At 34.3% G+C, this 18,976-nt stretch overlaps 2 protein-coding genes across 3 annotated transcripts; both read left to right on the top strand.

Moving 5' to 3' along the window:
* Nucleotides 1-1,718: 1,718 nt before the first annotated feature.
* Nucleotides 1,719-5,453, top strand: LOC114373518 (probable hydroxyacylglutathione hydrolase 2, chloroplastic). Of its 2 annotated transcripts, none has more exons than XM_028330996.1 (8): nt 1,719-1,879; nt 2,088-2,270; nt 2,415-2,618; nt 3,387-3,510; nt 3,631-3,731; nt 4,404-4,478; nt 4,573-4,671; nt 4,871-5,453. In XM_028330996.1, exons 1-8 carry the CDS (start codon nt 1,823-1,825, stop codon nt 5,015-5,017), a joined length of 990 nt encoding a protein of 329 aa, XP_028186797.1. In that variant the 5' UTR covers nt 1,719-1,822; the 3' UTR covers nt 5,018-5,453. The 2 variants fall into 2 exon arrangements, with proteins under 2 accessions (XP_028186797.1, XP_028186798.1); XM_028330997.1 differs by lacking the exon at nt 1,719-1,879 and adding an exon at nt 1,893-1,994 and having other exon boundaries at nt 4,871-5,123.
* Nucleotides 5,454-7,235: 1,782 nt separating this feature from the next.
* Nucleotides 7,236-18,976, top strand: LOC114374849 (flowering time control protein FPA-like). Its single transcript, XM_028332555.1, has 7 exons — nt 7,236-7,633; nt 7,742-7,987; nt 8,545-8,586; nt 8,740-9,677; nt 10,398-11,748; nt 12,801-12,927; nt 17,420-18,976. The coding sequence occupies exons 1-5, from the start codon at nt 7,364-7,366 to the stop codon at nt 11,734-11,736; spliced, it is 2,835 nt and encodes a 944-aa protein (XP_028188356.1). The 5' UTR covers nt 7,236-7,363; the 3' UTR covers nt 11,737-11,748; nt 12,801-12,927; nt 17,420-18,976.

Here is an 18,976-nt window from a genome sequence, read left to right as displayed (position 1 = left end):
CGTTCAATTTAATTCCTTTTACTTATGTTTAACCCAAACATAAATTAACATATTATCTCTTCACTCCCCTTAATAAAGCGGCCGGTAGTGCGACACGTTTGCCAGATACGTTATGGAAACAATTAGCCATCCAATTTTATTTCCCTTTCACGCCCACTCCCCAACTTGGGCCAAATCCACTCACAATAATGTCAACTCGTGCAAAATTTAAGTCAATATTATTATGTTCTTTAAGGAAAGATTTTAAGAATGATCGTGTTATTGTTATAGAATAGCATGTGTAAATATGGCCTAAAAAAAGCGTGTGTAAATATTGTCCAAAGGCTTTTTGTAGTGTAGTTACCTTGTTACACCTTTTTCAACAAAAAAAGAAAAATAAATAAATATAATGTCCCTTTCGCCAATAAAAATAAACACTTTTATCAAACAACAATGCTTAGTTAGAGCTTGTTCGATATAGGAGAAATTGAAAGGGGAAGAGGATCAGAAGATAGAATTGTTTTTTTGTTTGGTAGAAACAAAGGAGAGGAAATAATTTCAAAAATGGTGAGACTTTATTGTATTATTTATCTCTTCATTTTTTTATTCCTCTTCAACCTATCAAAGTATCATCTTTATTTTTCATTTTACCCTTCATCTAATTTCAATCATTATTTCTATTTTTATTTATTTAATTTCCCTCATCTCTATCAAACATGATATTAGGGAAATGACGTAAGTATTTTGCAAATAATAATAAAAAAAGACAAAAGCTGCAAAAGACGTCAACAACTACGTGAAACATAATACAAAAGCGATACCCTCCTGAACAATCTTTTTTGTTTTGTTGTTGGCTTTGAAACTATTTTGTTTTTACCTTTCGCAATGAACGAAAAATGTTCATCACATAAAGTAAAGAATAAAAGAAAAAAAATCCATTGGGGCATCAATCAGTAAAAGGCTGATATTAACCGGTGTAAAATTAAAAGGAGAAAAAAAAACTTTTTGGAATAGATAAAATTGTACTCTCCATGATATTTTATAAGTTCTTTTATGATTTCTATAATATTTTTTTTTTAATTTCTTATATCAATGTCCCAACCGATATTCTTTAACAAGACTCTTATGTAATGTGTTTAGTAAAAGAGAATAAAAATAAATAAAAATATGAATAATGCAAATAAATAAGATTTGAATTAAAGTAATGATAAAAAATAAAAATAAAAAGTTAAAAAAATAAAGATGAAGCAAATATCAATTTTATATTCATTATATTAAAAAGATTTCTACTTGTTATGTGACAATTTTTTCTTTTTAGAATTATACTGTTAGTCAATTATGAAAATTACATTATGTAACTTTTTCTTATCATATAATTATTTATATTATAAAAATAATTAATTATGCTGCAAACCTAAAATTAAATGTATATAATTTTTGAACAATTAAATTGATACAAATCAATTATATTGATAAGATAATCAATTATGTGACTAGCCTAAATTCAAACCTAGCAGGATCATGAGTTTTTGGGGATAATTTTGAAAGAATGATTCCTTCTCTAAGCAAGTTATCCAAATTATGTCTCTTTCATTTGGATGTGAAAATTATAGAGGTGCAGAGGATTCAAGGAATCTCGGGGAAGGAAAGCGTTGAGATTAGTTGGCCACGTGGCACACATTAAGAGTCACTAATATCTGGTATTGGTATTGCCACCTCAGAAAATAATAAAATGAATAATGAAGAAGAGGTGGTGGTGGAGGACACGGTGAGGTGAGGAGAGAAAAGCAACTTCCTTTTCAACCAAATAGTGCCAACCCCTTTTCAACCATAGATAGCTTAGATGCTGCATATGTTCTCTAAGGCTTCTTCTGCTATGGCCACTTTTCCTTGTTCCAGGGTTTGCCTCTCCCTCTTCTGCTATGCCCAATTTTATTCTTTGATTCCGTCTATTGTCTATCTCTTTCCCTTGTGATTATTTATTGCAATATAATTCTGAAATTAGTTGCTTCTTGGTTTGTCATTATAACCTATCTGCAAGTTTGTTTTACTTGATATTTTCGGTCCAGAGTTGGCTATTGATTATTTGCTTGTTCTGTGTTTCTTAGGTGAAAAGTGGGTTGTGCGTGTGGCCAGATGTGAGACAACTTTGCTTTAGAAAAGGCATGCTATATGGATTTATGCGGTTGTTTTCTACACCGTTGAAAACGCTCCGTGGAGCTAGCCGCTCGCTGAGAGTGACTCAATTTTGCAGTGTTGCCAATATGTCTTCCTCATTGCAGATTGAATTGGTGAGAGCAGGTCTCTTATCAGTCTTTTCTGTTTTCATAGTGCTATTGGATTACAATTAGGTCACCCGTGCTGATAAGTTTTCTGAAGAAATATGATGAAAGCTTAAGTTCTGACGTTATTGTGTTTTAAATTTTTTTTGTTAGGTACCTTGCCTGAAGGACAATTATGCTTATCTGTTACATGATGTGGACACGGGTACAGTTGGTGTTGTTGATCCTTCTGAAGCTGTGCCTATCATAGATGCCTTGAGCAGGAAAAATCGAAATTTGACATACATACTCAACACTCACCATCATCATGATCACACGGGTGGAAATGTAGAATTGAAAGCAAGATATGGGGCAAAGGTATTTATATGACTTTTATGCTGAGATTTATTATACTTTGTATTGATATTCTCCGTGTATTTTTGGTGACATCATTTTATAATAATATAATAAAGATGATGATGACTATGACAATGATCATAACAATAGTAGTACTGTTTAAAATAGCAGATCAAAAGTGAGGTTTACACTTTGCTCTGTTTGTCTTTCTAACTTTTTATCATTTCCATGGTACTGGTATCTTTTATATCTTCCCTTGGCAAGTAGAAACATCTTTTGGTTTTTAGGATTAAGACTTAAGAGATTATTACCTTTACCTTTTAAAGGAGAAGTTCTCTTGGTACTTTGTCCAATCTAGCATTCATGTTAGACAATAATAACTGTGAAATTCAGCAAAATAATTTTTTGCAAATTTCATCTGATTATCTATTGAAAATTTTGACATATTAGGCACTTTGATGATTGATGAAGCACTTTAGAACTTAGAAGAGTTGAATAGTTGATTGCTCTTAGGGTGTGTTTGGTTTAGAGGATGGAAATAGAAGAGAAATTTTTTAATTAAAGTAGAGTGTAAAAGGTGTGGGTCCCACAAAAAAGTACAAAAATGCTCTCAAATATTATTTCTCTTCTCTCTACCAAACACACCGCTAGAGTGCTACTTTGTGTATTTTTATTATGCCTATTCAAGCAAAAGGTCTGAATTTTCGAAAAGCAGTTTTTGATATATTTTTTATATGCTTACTAGTTACTACTTTGTGTAGATGTTAACACTTCCATGTTGCATTACAGGTGATTGGTTCAGGAACTGACAAGGAAAGGATTCCTGGCATTGATATCCACTTGAATGATGGAGATAAGTGGATGTTTGCTGGCCATGAGGTGCGTGTAATGGACACGCCTGGTCATACCCGAGGTCACATTCATGCCCTATTTGCATTAGTAATTCTTCTTAATGTTGTAAAGTGTTAAAAAAATCTGTTTTCTATTGTGTGGCTCATTTTTCTAGTGTTCTATTTCTTTATACTGTATGCAGGCCATATAAGCTTCTATTTTCCTGGATCTGGGGCAATTTTTACTGGAGACACTTTGTTTAGCTTATCATGTGGCAAGCTCTTTGAAGGAACCCCACAGCAGGTTGGTTTTAATTGTACCTGTCCTTTTTTTTTTTTCCTTTAAAGGTTTGAGATTTCTATCCAGTGATAAGTTGTTGCATCTTGGGATATGTATTATTTTTTATATCTTGTTTTATCCCCTTGCCAGAAGTGCTTGAAATTTTAAAATAACCACACGAAGGAACTTGTTACTGAAATTGCTATTAGATAAGGACTTTGTGATAACCACTATCCTTTTGTGTAACTCAAAACTTGTGAATGTAAATGCCTTGATAAAATATGGTACAATTATTTGACTTATTTCTGGAACGCCTTATCTAAAATCAGGTTAGGACTTCCCTATGTCTTTTCCATAACCAATATTATATGCTTTTGTTCTTAAGTTGCAGATTTAGAATATTCCTTAGACAATTTCCCCCAAGTTTGCAATCTATATGTATGAAAAATTGAATCAAATTATATGTTGCTATGGTATTTATCACTATATATTAGAAATCGATACAGGAATACATATTTGTTTAGTTATTGTTGCACTAATGTTTTTATTTTTAACTTGCGTACCTTTTGCCAAATAATGTTTGGCTTTATAAACTTACCGTGTTGTTGCTGATGCAAAGTGTATCAAGTCAGTTACTTGATAAGCTTGTAGTTCTGGTTGCATCTTCAATTATTGAGAATTTCGTCCATGTTGCAGATGCTATCTTCTCTTAAAAAGATCATGTCTTTGTCAGATGATACAAATATATACTGTGGACACGAGTATACATTGGTTAGTTACATTTACTCTTGTCCTTCATGTTCTGTGCTTCCCTTTCCTGGCCTAACTGCCGTGACATTGACTTTTTTGCTTTGGTGTTTGGCAGAATAATATAAAGTTTGCATTGTCTATCGAACCTGAAAACGAGGAGCTTCAATCCTATGCTGCCCAAGTAGCTTACCTTCGAAGTAAAGGCCTACCCACGGTAAGTTTTACACTGCACCTCTTTTTCATTAATGGTTTGAAGTGTCCTCCCTCCATCTTCCTCTCTAACAATTCTTAACTAATCTTATTCACTAGTCAGATATCATTGTTACTAACCTTATATATCTTTGTTTGTCTCATTGTGTGTTTGAATCCTTTGCATTTTGCTTGAACCAAATTAATATGTACTGTTTGTGCAGATTCCCACCACACTGAAGGTGGAAAAGGCTTGTAATCCATTCCTTCGTACATCCAGTGCTGCAATCCGGCAATCACTAAAGATTGCAGCCACAGCAAATGATGCAGAAGCCCTTGGTGTCATCCGGCAAGCAAAGGATAATTTTTAGATTATTTACTTATAATATTTTGAAAGTCTGAAGAAACTTGTTCTATGTAGGGTAGGGTATGAATCCATCCGTGGCATAAAATGTGCTTGATGCTATGTTCTCAATATGATTTCAGAAATTTTGTTTCCATTTGGGAGGGTCTGTATGTACTTGGTGCCTTAGAAAGTTGTGGTGCGATTTAGAGGTGTACAATACATACATGACACTCACTCAGTTGAGGATATGTGGCGGGAAGAAGGCTAGCTAGCAGTTTAAAGTAAACTCCTTGGCCAATGGCGACCCACCCCCACTTCCCTCAAAGGAACAAGAGCCATATATGGGTCTGGACTCTGGACTGAGTTTTGCTACCAAGAGCGCGTATAAGTGGCTTCTTGAGGATCTATCTGCAAGTCTCAACATACAAAAAAATTAGTAATATAAATTATTATTATATTGACTTACCAATTATATATATATATATATATATATATATATATATATATATATATATATATCTGAATAATTATTATTAATATAATAATAATTTATATTTATTACTTTATATCTCTGTAAAGTATATATCAAAATATAAATTAGAGAAGGAATTAAATTATACATGTGTAATTTTGTTTAATTATTATACCGTTTAATAATTTTCAATTGGATAATATTTTTATAAAATTTACTGTTGGATCGAAGGTTTCTTTCACATAAATAATATATACAAACTTTTAATCTAAAATTATTTGTTACCTCATTCATATAAATTAAAAATTAAAATTGATGTAATATAAATTTTTAAAATATGAATAATTTAGAGTGCGTTTGGATAGAGAATTTTAACTGAGAAAAATAATTTATCAGAGAATTTAAATTTCTGTAATTTAGAATTTATTGTTTGGATGTTTTTTATGAATAATTTAAAATTTTGAAATTTTAAAACTGAATTTTAAACAACTATAAAACTGGAATTTCAATTTCCTTCTAAAAGATGAGAAATTAAAATTCTGGTTTCCTAAAATAATGATCCGGTGTGAGCATAAAGGAACACGTGTAATTAGCACATCAACTATATTTTTTTTTTCATTCATTTTTTTCATTCTCATAATTTTAATTTTTTTATCCAAACACAAAATTTTAAAAATAAAAGAATTTCAATTGAAGTATTTGAAATTTTTAAAATTTAAAATTTCTCAGAATTTTAAATTTTTCCATCCAAACACATTCTTAGGTATCTTTTTATTAATGATTAATTTTGACAAAATTTGACACAAATAATCTTGATAGCATATAGATACAATTTATTAATAAAAATTATATTTTAGATCAAGTTATAAAATAGTGTACTAGTTAATTAAATTATATCGGTGTAATTTAATTTCTATCCTATTTTTAAATCTTTGATGAGACGTGAATTTGAATTGAATTGTAACACTTTTTTTTTCACACTTTTTTTATGCAATTTCAACATACCAAATTAGAATTTGGAGGTTAAACTTGTAAACTTTGAGAAACTATAATCGTGCAATTATGATTATGAAAAATTCAATTCGTACAATTAAAATTTGAGAGATTAATTTTTTTTTTTACACTTGCTATACCTAAAGGATCATAAGTGTTCTGTCTAAAATAAGAAAAGGACCACAAGTGTGTAACTACTGTGTAAGTAAGCTTTATTACATTTAGTATTGGGGTATCATTTATACAAACAAGTGAGATGTTGCTCGGTCTTATTCTTCTATCTTAACAAGGTTAAATACAACAATTTTTTAAATCTTAAATGTATCATCTTATAATTTTTAATTTTTAAAAAATATTATTTCATACAATTTCAAAAATTATACTAATAATTTTTTAAGAAGGGCATTAGAAAAGTTTATGATATAATCTATCTTATTCTTGAAATTTTAATTTGTTTACCAATAAGTCATTGATTTAAGTAATATTGAACTTAATTTCTTTCAGTAATTTTTTAAGTTTAAGTTTTATAGGAAAAAAAATATGATAAAAAATAATATCTCATTAATGTCAGTTAGGTTTTTTTTTTTTTTTTAAAGAAATTAATCAAAAAGTTTTTGTTTGTTTTGTTAAGCGACGGTGCAAAGCTCAAGTCAATAATCAAGCTGAAACGCAGCGTCGTTTAGGAGGCAGCGAGCATTTGGTATTGCCGTATTGGTGACGTGGCTCATCGTGACATGCAAACTGCCACGTAACAAAACAAATCTTCGTCTCAAGCAAAATCAAAATCTGAAGTCTCTTTCATTTCTAGGGTTTCAAACGCTCTCAAAATTTCTTCACAGTAATTGAATCAACTACTTTTGGGGATTTCGTAATCTAGTTATCCATTGTTGCTGCTCCCGGATTACAATGCCGCCTCCTTCCAAATTCGTGGAAGGCGAGGAGTTGGGAAGCCCCACCAACAACCTCTGGGTCGGAAATCTGCCGCCGGAGGTCATAGATTCCAATCTCATGGAACTATTCGCTCCGTACGGTTCTCTGGACTCACTCATCTCCTATTCCTCGCGCACCTTCGCTTTCGTCTTGTTCAGGCGCGTCGAAGACGCTAAGGCCGCAAAATCCAACTTGCAAGGCGCATGGCTCCGTGGGTTTCAAATCAGAATCGAGTTTGCCAGACCGGTTTGTCAAAACTGAAAATATTTTATTTTATATTTTATTTCACTATGTGGCTTTGTGTTGAGAATAATTAATTAATTAATTTAATAAATAAGTGATTGTGTGTTTCAGGCAAAGCCGTGTAAACAATTGTGGGTGGGTGGTTTTAGTCCCGCTGTTGCGAGGGAAGATTTGGAAGCCGAGTTTTGGAAATTCGGTAAGATTGAGGATTTTAAGTTCTTTGTAGACCGCGGTACTGCGTGTGTTGAGTTTCTCAATCTGGATGATGCTGTTCGGGCCATGAAAGTCATGAACGGGAAGCGGTTAGGTGGAGGCCAGATTTGTGTAGACTTCCTTCGACCACAATCTACGAGAAGAGTAATGCTTTAGTTTTTCTTCTTCTTAAATTCAATTACCTGTTATGTTACAAGCATCCTTATGCCTCATGGTTGTGTCTGTAAAATTAGTCTCAATTTGGTTAGTGCCTTAGTGGGCTGTGGTTGTTTTAAACTTATGTGGAATGAGAGGGAGGGAGGGAATCAGGTTTGATAATCTTTACTCAAATGCTACCAAATTGAATTGGTGTATGTGACGCTGTGAAGATCATAAGGTTGCACTATCTTACGAGTTAAATAGTAAATCTTTACAACCTTGATCAATATTCCATATTTCAGTAGCTTTTTAAATTTTAGTAATTATAATAGAGGACTTTGGTTGCTTTAATTTAAAGCTTTGTCTGATTTCTTCAATGATGTTTGTTGGATGTGAGCTATGCCAGCTTTGATCTATTTTCATGTTTGATATAGAAATTGTTGAATTGGGTTGTTTCCTTATAAACCTTTCTAAGCCTTAGTTACTTTTTTTTTGCTATTTAATATTTTCTCTTCTGCCTGTTACTCTCATGTAGCTAATGTTCCCTTTACTGATTTCTATAGGATTTTTTGGTTGATCATGGGCAGTTTCAGACTAGACCACAGGTTAGAGTCCCACTAACCTAACTGCATTTGTGTTTTGTCCTCTTTATATGTCTTTGGATAGATGTTATGTATTTATGTTTTGGTTAGATGATATATAACTCTTACTTGGAACCTTATTAGTGTTCCTTATAAATGCTCATTCTTGTGTCACAGCATTTACAACCTTCAATTGGGAGGAATAGTCAACCCAGCAAAATTTTGTGGATAGGTTTTCCTCCTTCTTTTCAAATTGATGAACAAATGCTCCACAATGCCATGATTTTATTTGGTGAAATTGATAAAATCAAGATTTTTCCTTCTAGACATTATTCATTTGTTGAATTTAGAAGCACTGATGAAGCTCAGCGTGCCAAAGAGGGTCTTCAAGGACGGCTTTTTAATGATCCTCGAATAACGATTATGTATTCAAGCAGTGAGCCGGCACCTGGAAAAGATTACCCTGGCTTTTATCCTGGAGGTAAAGAGCCGATACGTGATGGATTAGTTAATGAGTATCCATTTCGACTGCAACAAACAGATGTATTTGGTCATAATCGTCTGATGGTTCCAAATAATTTTCCTGGACAATTGCCACCCGGACATAATGTCCCAATGGGACCTTTTGGTTCTCAAGGTCTTGAACCTCTTATTTCCGGTCCTGATTTTAATGAGATGGGTCCAAGCTGGAAAAGGCCATCTCCTCCTGCCCCAGGAATGCTTCCTTCTCCTGTGCCTGGTTCTGGTATTGGGCCTCCTACAAGATCCACCTCTGGTGCATGGGATGTACTTGGCATAAACCAATTTCAAAGAGATTCTAAACGTTCGAGGATACATGATGCTTGGCTCATTGGTGATGCTCCATTTCCTTTAAGGTATATAGATGACCGTGGATTAGGACTAGAACAACCATTTGCAATTGATCCAGTTATTGATGGAGGTGGTTCTGGTCCAAACAGTCACCTTGGTCCAGTCGGCACTAGGATCACATCTGGAGTACCTGATTCTGTCCAACCTGATATTGATCATATATGGCGTGGAATTATTGCAAAAGGGGGAACTCCTGTTTGTTGTGCTAGATGTGTGCCTATTGGAAAAGGGATAGGAACTGAGATGTGAGTATAATTTTCCTTTTGCTTGAATGTCTTGGTCAAATTTTAGAAATTCAAGGGATTGGATGAAGGAAATTGTAATCATCCTTAGAATTGTTATTTTTATCCCCTGTTGGTTTCTTTTTGCCTTTACATTTCATTGTTGCTAGCTTGGTCCTCATGCAGCATATAATTTTTTCTTTATTGTGCGAAATGTTTACCTTAACATGAATTTTTATTGTTTTGTGCTGCATGCAAGCTTTTCGGTTGTATATTAATGTTCTTCCTGTCTATGACTGGGAAGCATAGTGTGTTTATTGTTCTTGGCTTCTTGCATATTGTTCGTAAAAATAATGTTTTATATCTTTTTTTCTTCGGAAAATACTGATTTTTAAGTCATCTTCTTTTGATTCTCCATAGTCTCGTGTTCCTGAAGTATGGTTTAATATTTGTGGAAAAATTATGGTTTACACTCTCCAAATCAAAGTTTGGATGGTGCAAACAATAATCCAAGCGTATACTTAATGTTTTTGTTAGGGCTTTGGATAACAAATTATTTTGAGGGTAATTGCTAACGGTTATCACTTTGTTCACACTATAAAATCTGCATGTGTGCAAATGGACATTTTATCCTTCTGTATATCCTTATGCCCCCACCCATTCTTGTTTTTCCTGCATAATGTTTTGATGTCCCTCCTCTATTTTGCTGCTGTAATTAAAGTTTGTTCTGTGCTCTTGCTGCAGTCCTGGTGTTGTAGATTGTGCTGCTAGGACTGGATTGGATATGCTAAAGAAGCACTATGCTGATGCAATTGGCTTTGACATTGTTTTTTTTCTTCCTGATAGCGAAGAGGATTTTGCTTCATATACTGAATTCCTTCACTACCTCAAAGCAAAACATCGTGCTGGTATTGCCAAGTTAGTTGATAACACCACTTTATTTTTGGTACCACCTTCTGATTTATTGACCAAGGTTTTTAAAGTCACGGGACCTGAACGTTTATATGGTGTGGTTCTTAAATTTCCATCAGTTCCAAGTAGCACATATATGCAACAAGCAATGCATTTGCCTTCACCCTCTACTCAGTATATGCAACAGATTCCCCCTTCACAAGTTGAGTATGGTTCAATATCTGCAAAGGAGGAACAGGTTTTACCAATGGATTATAACAGATTGTTGCATGAGGATTCTAAGCATCTTCCAAAACCACTTCATCCGGCTACAAGTGTCCCCTCTTCATCTCATTCTGTTCCTTCTGATTATGCTCTTACTCATACTGCTTCTGTATCCCAAGCTGGAGTTACATGGACACCTGAACTTATTGCAAGTTTAACTTCTTTACTCCCTGCAACTACACAATCATCAACCCCTGGCGGTCAAATGGGAATGGCTGGTCCCTCTACTGTGAAGTCACCTTTTCCTTCTGTTGCACCTAATAATGGAAATCAATCTCATTTGTGGAAACAAGATAAGCAAATTGCTGATCCTTCTAGTCATCCTCCTCAACAGTTTGGGAGTATTCATAATGCTCAATATCAACCTTATCCACCTGCATCTTCTACTGACAACCCTGCTCAAGTGGTCTCTGGCAGTTCTCGTTTCCAAGATACTGCTTCCAGTCTTAAGCAGCTAGGTGCTGTTTTGTCTACACCCATGACTAATTTCATCTTACCTCCTCAAAATGGACAGGTAGCTGTGTCCCTTCAAGTCAGTCAACAGTATCAGGAAGTCCCACACGGCACTGAGAAAGGCTATGGAGTGGTTCAGGGAACAGATGCCTCTGTTTTATATAGTTCTAAGGCGTTCCAACAACCTAATAATTTTATTTCCTCATCTAACCAAGTTGCCAATGCTGGATCACAGCAACAATCTGTGATACCCTATACAGTGGACAAAGTTAATTTAGGGCCCACAAATCAGCAACTTCAACCTGCGTTATTTGGAGTTGGCCAGGGAGTGTCAGAATTGGAGGCTGATAAGAACCAGAGATACCAGTCAACACTACAGTTTGCTGTCAACCTTCTCCAGCAGATACAACAACAGCAAACACAAGGAGGGCATGGGCCAGGAAATCAACAATAAGAATTGTTTTCTGTAAGTAATTATCCTATCACTAATTCTTTTAAATGAAGAAATCCTTTATATCATAATAAAATTAGGTTGATTATTTTCTTCACATCTTGGGATTGTGATCATATTGTATTATTTTCCCAAATCAGTTAAGCCATAGGTGTAAACTACATTGCTTGTGACCTGTGGCATAACTTGATTGCAATTTTTTTGGCTAAATTATCTCTAGGTTCTAAATCTGAAAAGTATCTAGTAATGTGAGAAATATGTAAGTCTGAGAGTTTGACCTAAAAAGGATAAATTAAGCACTCTTTGGCAAATGCCTGTGTTGTTATCCAGTTCTGTGAGGATTGAGGGTCTTTGGGAACAGGGTAATTTTAAGGGGTTGGGTAGGGAGGGACTTGAGAAAATGCAAGGCCTAACTTGTAGATCTTGTTAGCAATTTTTTTCAACATTTTATGTTTGTATTTGCCTGTGACCCATATTCTTGTGTTCTCCTGAAATTAGATCTATGATGCTCTCCAAGAAACAAATAAGTAATTATTTGCATATAAACGGGTAATCCATCTCATTTTTTTGAGTAATTGCATTTCCCCTATATGGAATACTAGATTTATTCAATATAGAATAACAGATACAATAGTTTGATTAAGATGTCAACTATTGTAATCTATAATTCAATTTGGAACTGTGGCTATTACCTCAGCATAAATGAAAATGGACCTCAGAAAATGGAATGCCCTCTAGTTATGATGATGGCATAGATGAAAATTCTATAAGCAACAAGTTAGCTCACCTTTGCAAGTTGATGTGTTCTTTCAGGAAAGCATTCTATGGGAAAGAACTTGGGTGGTTCTGCATGCTGTTTTCTTCCTAATTTTGTGTGCAGGGAAATTTTTAATCTCTTTAGCAACCAAAAGGGTCATTTATGTAGAAATTTATTTTATTCTCTCTCTTTTAAGTTTTAACCGAGAAAGGGTATTTTTTTGGTGACTAAGTATTATGTTGCTTTTTCATTTTAATTTTGACTGTGGATTAGTTGGACCTGAATATTTGTTTCTTTTCTCATTTTACAGACATTTCTCAGTTTCTTCTTCTGCTGATGGTGCTACTACTATGATGCCAAGGGTCTCAGTTATTGAAGATGTCTGCTATTGGTTTTTTTACTAGGATAATTGGCAGGCTTGACTTTTGGCCATATAGGTCATTTTCTATATTTATCTTTTTTCTTATGGTATCCCCTTTATTACTCGTAATTTTCTTACCATTTTTTACCCTGAATGAATGCTATGTTTTTGACAAAAAAATTAAGATTTTAATTATTTGCTTTTATAACATTTTTATATCAAGTTTACTTATTGGTTCTCGTAATTTTCTGAAATGGCCAACCAATGTTGGTTATTATATCAAGAATGGGTACTTGAAGGTAGTTTTTCATCTTCACTTTTCTTACCACAAGTTCTGAAAAACTTGTTCTTTGTTTCAAATATTATATATTTTTTTTCTAACTCATGTTGCCATATCTCCAGAATACGAATACAAACCACTTCTTTTCCCATCACTTCCTCTCTACTGCACTTTTATACGCACAATTTTTTGTGCTATTGTTTAGTTTTTTTTTTGGTCAGCCAGTGCTGGCGTCTAGTTGACAGAACAGATTTGTGTCTCTCTTTTGAGTAGTTCGCTAACTGTTTTTTTCATGGCTATTTAAAGTGGGATGGCAGTGTTTCTCTTCCCATGGAATCACATGCATAAAAGTTTTCTAAAATGCATTTTAAATAACTTGGATTTCTCCGTTCAAATTATGCTTCCCAATTCAGTCCTATTAGTAGCTATCTTTCCCACTGACACTCTTGCTGAATTATTGTAGTAAATACGCTTATAAATGACTCTTAATGTGCCATTCTAACCCGTGGTCTGTAGTATGTAAGTGTTTATTCTTTCTTTGGTCCATGAGGGCCAGAACCTTTTACTGAATCCATGTTGTGAAACTATTGATACAAGTTTTATATGAACCATGTGAAAACCCCAAAGCCACCCATTTTGTTGGGAGAGTCCAAGGCCGTATAAAATCCCATGTCCGAATCCCATGCTTTCAATGCATGTCTCAAGTCCACTATAGCTTGCACTTGGGTCATAATATTCCATTACACCTGGTGACTTTCACGTGAGCTGGTTGTACACTAACACTTTGACTAGTCCTGGGCTCCTGGGCTCGTGAGCTGGTTGTACACTAACACTTTGACTAGTCCTGGGCCCTAGGCAAATACTACTATTCTAGTATCACCACCCTTGATGCTCATTTGCAACTAAGAGATGGTGGAAAGCTCTAAAGCTCAGTTTGGATGAACTTCTCAACAAGGAACTAATGATGAAAAATTTAATCTGTAGAATGTAAAATGAATATAACTTTTCCAATTTGTTAAAATCAACTTATGCGTCGCAACGACTTTGGAAACTTTCTCATTTAACTACACAAGTTGAGCTGCATAAGTTGATTTTCACTTGTAGGAAAAAATTGATTCAGTTTACTTCATTAATTTATTTTATTTTCTTTGCTTTGTTGGAAAGTCACCTTAAGTGCGGTCACACATGGCCTGCCTTAATTGCAACTTTGAGGGGGTTTGTTTAGTAACACATTGGCAAGAGATATTGCTTAAGTAGAACTTACAAAGTTTAGGCATTGTAATCCTCGCCTCCCAAGCCGCCTTTGTGGAGTTGAGTTAAGCCCTAATCCCAAATTTTAAGTTGTTATCAGAGGCTTCCTTAGAACCATTATTGGGCAACTTGCATTGCCACATTCCAAGCCTATATGGCATTGGGCATGAGGGGTGTTTTGGAAAGCCATCGTAATTGTGGTCATTCTTGGCTTGCCTTAATTGCAGCCTCTTTGGCTGCCTTAATGGCGGCCTCTTTGGGTTGCCTTTAATTGGAGCCACTTTGGATGCCTTAATTTTGGCCTCTTTGGGTTGCCTTTAATTGCAGCCACTTTGGACTGCCTTAATTGTGGTCTCTTTGGATTGCCTTAATTGCAACCCCGAGGGGTTGTGTTTAGTTCCACATTGACTTGAGATATGACTTAAATAGAGGGGGTCTATTTAAATAGAACTTATGAAGGTAGGCTTAAATTATAAGACGCTTGAGAAATTTATACAAACTAGCCTCAAGTCTGATACCAATTTGTTAGCAATGGATGCTTAATAATAGAAGAATGGAGGTTATATGTATCTACGGGTGCAATGCTTACAATTGGGTTATATATATTTGAGATAAGCAACATAAACTAACCAAAAACAGGAAAAGAACTCAAGGTAAAAAGATGAACTTCTGTGTAAATACAGAAGCCCACAGCCCTCTTAGTCTCTCTCCTAGCCTTCCTACCTTTTATGCCTTATTTTCCCTTCTATATTTCTTTCCTCCATAATTCTGACTCCAGAATGTTAATTTTGCCCACTGGCTTGTTTGTTACCCTCTTTTCCTCCTTCATAATTGGACCTTCCAGTGCATGACCTTCAACTGGCTTGTAGTGCTGTTTTACTGCTCCCCTTATCATTTTCATTTTTTTTTTTTTAAACTTCTGCACACAAGCACTTGCTTTCCTTTTTCCAAGCAATATATACTATAGTAACTGGAAGAGGTCTATCCGGGTCAGCATAATTTTCTAGTATGTGATGAGTTAATTTTATAGAACAACCTAGCCTACAAGTTACAACAGGCTGTATTTAATCCCGTTGCCACTTCTCTATAATGCCCCTCCTCCAATGGTAAGGTTTGCATTTTTAATTTTTCTTTCTATTCTTGGTAATCTCATTAGAGATCAAAAGTGGATTTTTTTTTTTAAAATTGAAAATGAATGATCCTGTCACAACTTGGGTTCCCCACATATTATGCCCAATATGTCACCGATGGGTAACCATCAGTTATATATATATATATAATCCTTTTTCTTGTCCTGTTTTGATCAACACCATCTGTTCATTGTTTTTGAGTTTTCTTGCCGTTACCATTTTTACTTTTGTTATAATTACATCTTCCATCTACCGCTACATCTCACTTAGTAGTTCTTGTTGCCTTGTTATAATTACAACATCCAGTTTCTAAACCTCGTTCTGTTTCAAGCCCTTTTCTTTTCCCTCCTTCATTTGGGATTGCCAGTCTGTTTCACTTGCTTGAAATCATAGTTATCAGACCCATAATAGTGGTGTGGAGCAGCCAACACCAAAAATGGGGTAGTAGATGGTAGGATGATCGATAAGCCAGTACTTTTTACACATTAAATAGTTAATACTATATATATAAATGCTCAAATATAGAAAAATATTCAAAATTTATAATTAATAAAAACTCAGTACCTAAACAAAACATACAAGTAGATAGCAACAAATATCAAGGAAACAAAGAAAATTAACCCTCAAGAAAAAAAGAAAATTGATAGTGGGTGAAAGAAAAAGAGGAAAACATCAAAAAAAGAAAGGAAAATAGAAGTAAAAGAGGAAGCAAAAGGGAAGATAAAGCACAAAAAGAAAAAAAAAACCTGAAGGAGTGGAAGAGAAAGAGAAAATCAGATGTGGGTTGCTGGAAAAGTTAAGGGGGTTGCCAGAAAAATGAGTTGAGCTGGGAGAGGTTGTGTCGCATGAAAGAATGGAGCATTAATTCATGAGGGTTTTTCTCCTTTGAAGCCGATGCACTAAACCCCCCAATAACCCACTATCGATCAAAACGTAAGGTCATTTTAGGGGTTTGATCTGTATTTCACAATAGTACCTGCTCTGCCTCTGCTATTCCACTCCAAGGTAGCGGCTGCAATAGTCGCATTATTAAAGTGCGACACAACAGTCTCGCCGTAGCGACCTAGGGCTAGGATGCGGCACTATTTGCCGATGTTGATAAACAGCTTGAAATGCATTATTATTCTGTTAACTAATTGGGAAAATATGGCACTATAGCGGCTGTGATGGTCATCATTAAATTGAGATGCAACAGTGAGAATACATTATCACGTAACTCTAGTTAGCTCTATATGTTAAGAGAGCAGTGTTAAACTGACTCTCAGTTGGAATACAATTAGTTAGTTACAACTGTATACAGCTGTCAGTAGAATAAGCTCTACTATAAATACACCTGGTAACCTAGGGCTTGGATGCACCGCTCTGGCACTATAGCGGTGCTATTTGCTGCTATTGATAGCATAGCTTTAAATCTCATCATTATTTTTTTAAATTGTAAAATATATGGATGCTAAAAATTTGTTGTGTTCCAAAAAGAAAAGGTACTGTGTCTTCTTGTAGGTAATTAAAATAAAATTTGCAGGCGTGTGTTATTCCACTGTCGGATAGCAGTGTGTTCAAGTTGTATCTGAATTTCTGTGTACAGGTGAAAATAGTGCGGGTGCATATCTAGTAATTGTAAAAATTGTCATAAAATTGGCCATTGATCAATAAAATTATGCAGTTTATATCCTGTCTTTTTTTTTCATGTATAGTATTGATATGAGGTATTTACGTTATAAATAGAACTGGGATCTTTTCATGTATAGTATTGATATGAGGTATTTACGTTATAAATAGAATTTCACTGTTAGTTGTAGGGTGGCATTTATTTTCTATCCTTTATTGCCTATGTACTTTGAGGACACAACAATTTGCACGGTCCCTTTCTATGTTTGTCTCTTATTCATAATTTTTTCTGATTGCAGTTACAACACATTATCTATTAAATTCCCTGGAATGCTGCTTGCTAAGTGTACATGTTTCTCTCCCTTGCCAGCTTGGTTATTCTTGATTTGCTACATAGTCACTAACATTTCGAAAGCCTTGTCCAGGTATGTTAAGAAAATTGGCAATGTTATGTGCATAGTGATGTTAAATTCTGTTCATATTTATGCTGTTCTGTAGTAAATTTTTGTTCATGGCAACCATATATGCTGATCTATAGTCTGTCAAATGGTGCAGATTCTGTTTAAATCCTGTTATATATATATATTTGGTAATGTGCTTTAGCTTTTCATATTGATTGATAAATGTTAAAACATTTAAACCTAGGATACATAATTTCTTGTAGTAGAATTATAGGTAGTGTTTTAGGATTTTGATATTTTTTTTCTGCAAGCATCTATGGAAATACATCAACATTAGCCCTGTATTTGTGGGAATGATTCAATTCAATGGTCGTTGGATGATTGATGTTATAGTTATATTTATCAGTTTGCACTTCCTCTTCAGTCTTCAGTGAAATACATTATGTTTTAGGTTAGAAGCAATTGCTGTTTTTGTGCATTGCAGTTGAATTGTCATCAATAAGATGGGGATTGTCTGTTGAACTTTAGTTCTGTTAGTGGTTAGGAATCTTATTGATAGGGAGAATTGACAGTATTTGGTCCTTCGGAGAATTAGTAAGTATTTATAATGCTCCCTCAAAATATGTGTACAGGACACTCCGTGGTAGAACTATTTCATTAAGTGACTTTGTCTCAAATATGATTTCACATGATAATGGATACATCGACTTTGTAGTATGTAACAATCCCCATCGTACACATCTTAGAATGCTTGCATAATGGTTAAGATGAGTCTAGTAAATACCTCATTTCTAATAGACCTACTTTTGCTTATTTTTGTGCACTAGCATTAATTTTGTCCATTATCTTATTTCTGATTGGTTTAAATTTTATTTCTCTTAATTCCATCATATGCTGTTTCATTTTCTGTCTCCAATATTTGTCATAATGTTTCTGTATTTTTTTTTTAATTGCATTGATACCAATGTTTTGACATAAAATGTCATATTACAAATATCCTGTACAAATAGTTCAAGACTCAATATCTGTGCTTGAACTTCACTATACTGCAATGCATGATGATAACTTGTTTTAAATGCTGTTTCCCATTATTTTTAAGATGTAGGCTTTAGAGCACTTTGTTTGCCCTAGAAGGTTAATATTAGGGTTGGGATCTCAATCACACTATAACTTATTTCACTGATTTGTAATTTGAACTATGTAAGGATCTTTAATGTGCATCCAAAGATTATGTGAAGACACTTTCTGTTCAATATTGTAAATTTAGTTGGCGCTATTTACTGCTTTACCAGCTATCATACTCGGGGATCGGTTATCAGAAAAATTTTGGTACCAAATGCCAATTCTGACTTCCCCTTGTTTCTCCTACGCTTCCTTGTTATCACTCTTTCATATCCAATAGTGAGAATACACAATTTATATTCGGGTTTGGACTATTGAAGGGTTTTAATTGTA

This window comes from Glycine soja, chromosome 11 (assembly GCF_004193775.1).
Source record: "Glycine soja cultivar W05 chromosome 11, ASM419377v2, whole genome shotgun sequence".
NCBI lineage: Eukaryota > Viridiplantae > Streptophyta > Magnoliopsida > Fabales > Fabaceae > Glycine > Glycine soja.
This window is presented reverse-complemented; position numbering and strand designations above follow the sequence as displayed.